This window comes from Lagopus leucura, unplaced genomic scaffold (genome assembly GCF_019238085.1).
Source record: "Lagopus leucura isolate 7727_CA_CO unplaced genomic scaffold, USGS_WTPT01 51838-0_obj-0_obj, whole genome shotgun sequence".
Taxonomy (NCBI): Eukaryota; Metazoa; Chordata; class Aves; order Galliformes; family Phasianidae; genus Lagopus; species Lagopus leucura.
The window spans coordinates 1,073-1,824 of NW_024967434.1; the positions used below are offsets into that span (position 1 = coordinate 1,073).

At 42.7% G+C, this 752-nt stretch overlaps 1 protein-coding gene across 1 annotated transcript in view; it reads left to right on the top strand.

Moving 5' to 3' along the window:
* LOC122193108 overlaps positions 1-752 on the top strand; it is a 4,248-nt gene that overhangs the window by 1,063 nt on the left and 2,433 nt on the right. Inside the window, 1 exon segment of the mRNA XM_042893830.1 lies at positions 1-751. Within this exon segment, the coding sequence (XP_042749764.1) occupies positions 1-751 (751 nt within the window).

The following is a 752-nucleotide window of genomic DNA, read 5'->3' on the forward strand; positions in this document are numbered from 1 at the left end:
CAGGAATCGGTTAAAGTAACACAAGAATTGGTGAAAACTCTGCAGAAACAAATAGTTAATCTCGAGGAACAATTAGAAAGAGAGAAACGTAATTCAGCTTTGTTGCAAATGGCTTTTAAGGAACTGCTAACGTGTAAGCATGCCAGTCATATCGTCACCCATAGTTTGCCTCGAGAAAAAACTTTTCCTCTGGTGGAACTACCAGGAATGAAGGAAAGGCTAGATAAATTAGAAACTCCAATAGCCCCATTGCGTCCTTTGATAAAAACTGAATACACATTCGATAACAGTGAGGATCTAGATCCTCAAATGAATGTTAAAGAAATTCCCTTCTCAGCCACTGAACTAGCGAAATTGAAAAAAGATTTTAGCCGCTCTCCAAAGGAATCAGAGACAGAATACGTATGGAGGGTTAGCCTCACTGGTGGCGACCAGATTCGGTTAACAGAAAAGGAAGCAGAAGGTTATTGGGGACCAGGAGTATTTTTAACTACTGGCAACAATCGTGCTCCTTGGTCATTAACGCAAAGGGCTGCCTATTGGGCAGGTGGTCTCAACCCTTTGGAAAGGGGAGACCCTCTTGCCATTACTGGAACAGTTGATCAGTTAGTAGAGAGTGTTCAAAAGGCTGCTTGTCTCCAAATGATGTATGATAGAAAGCTGCAGCCACACCATGAATCACCTATGATGATGCCTGTCGATCCTGAAAGAATGACCCCTCTAATTAGGGGGCTTCCAGAGTCGTTAAAACC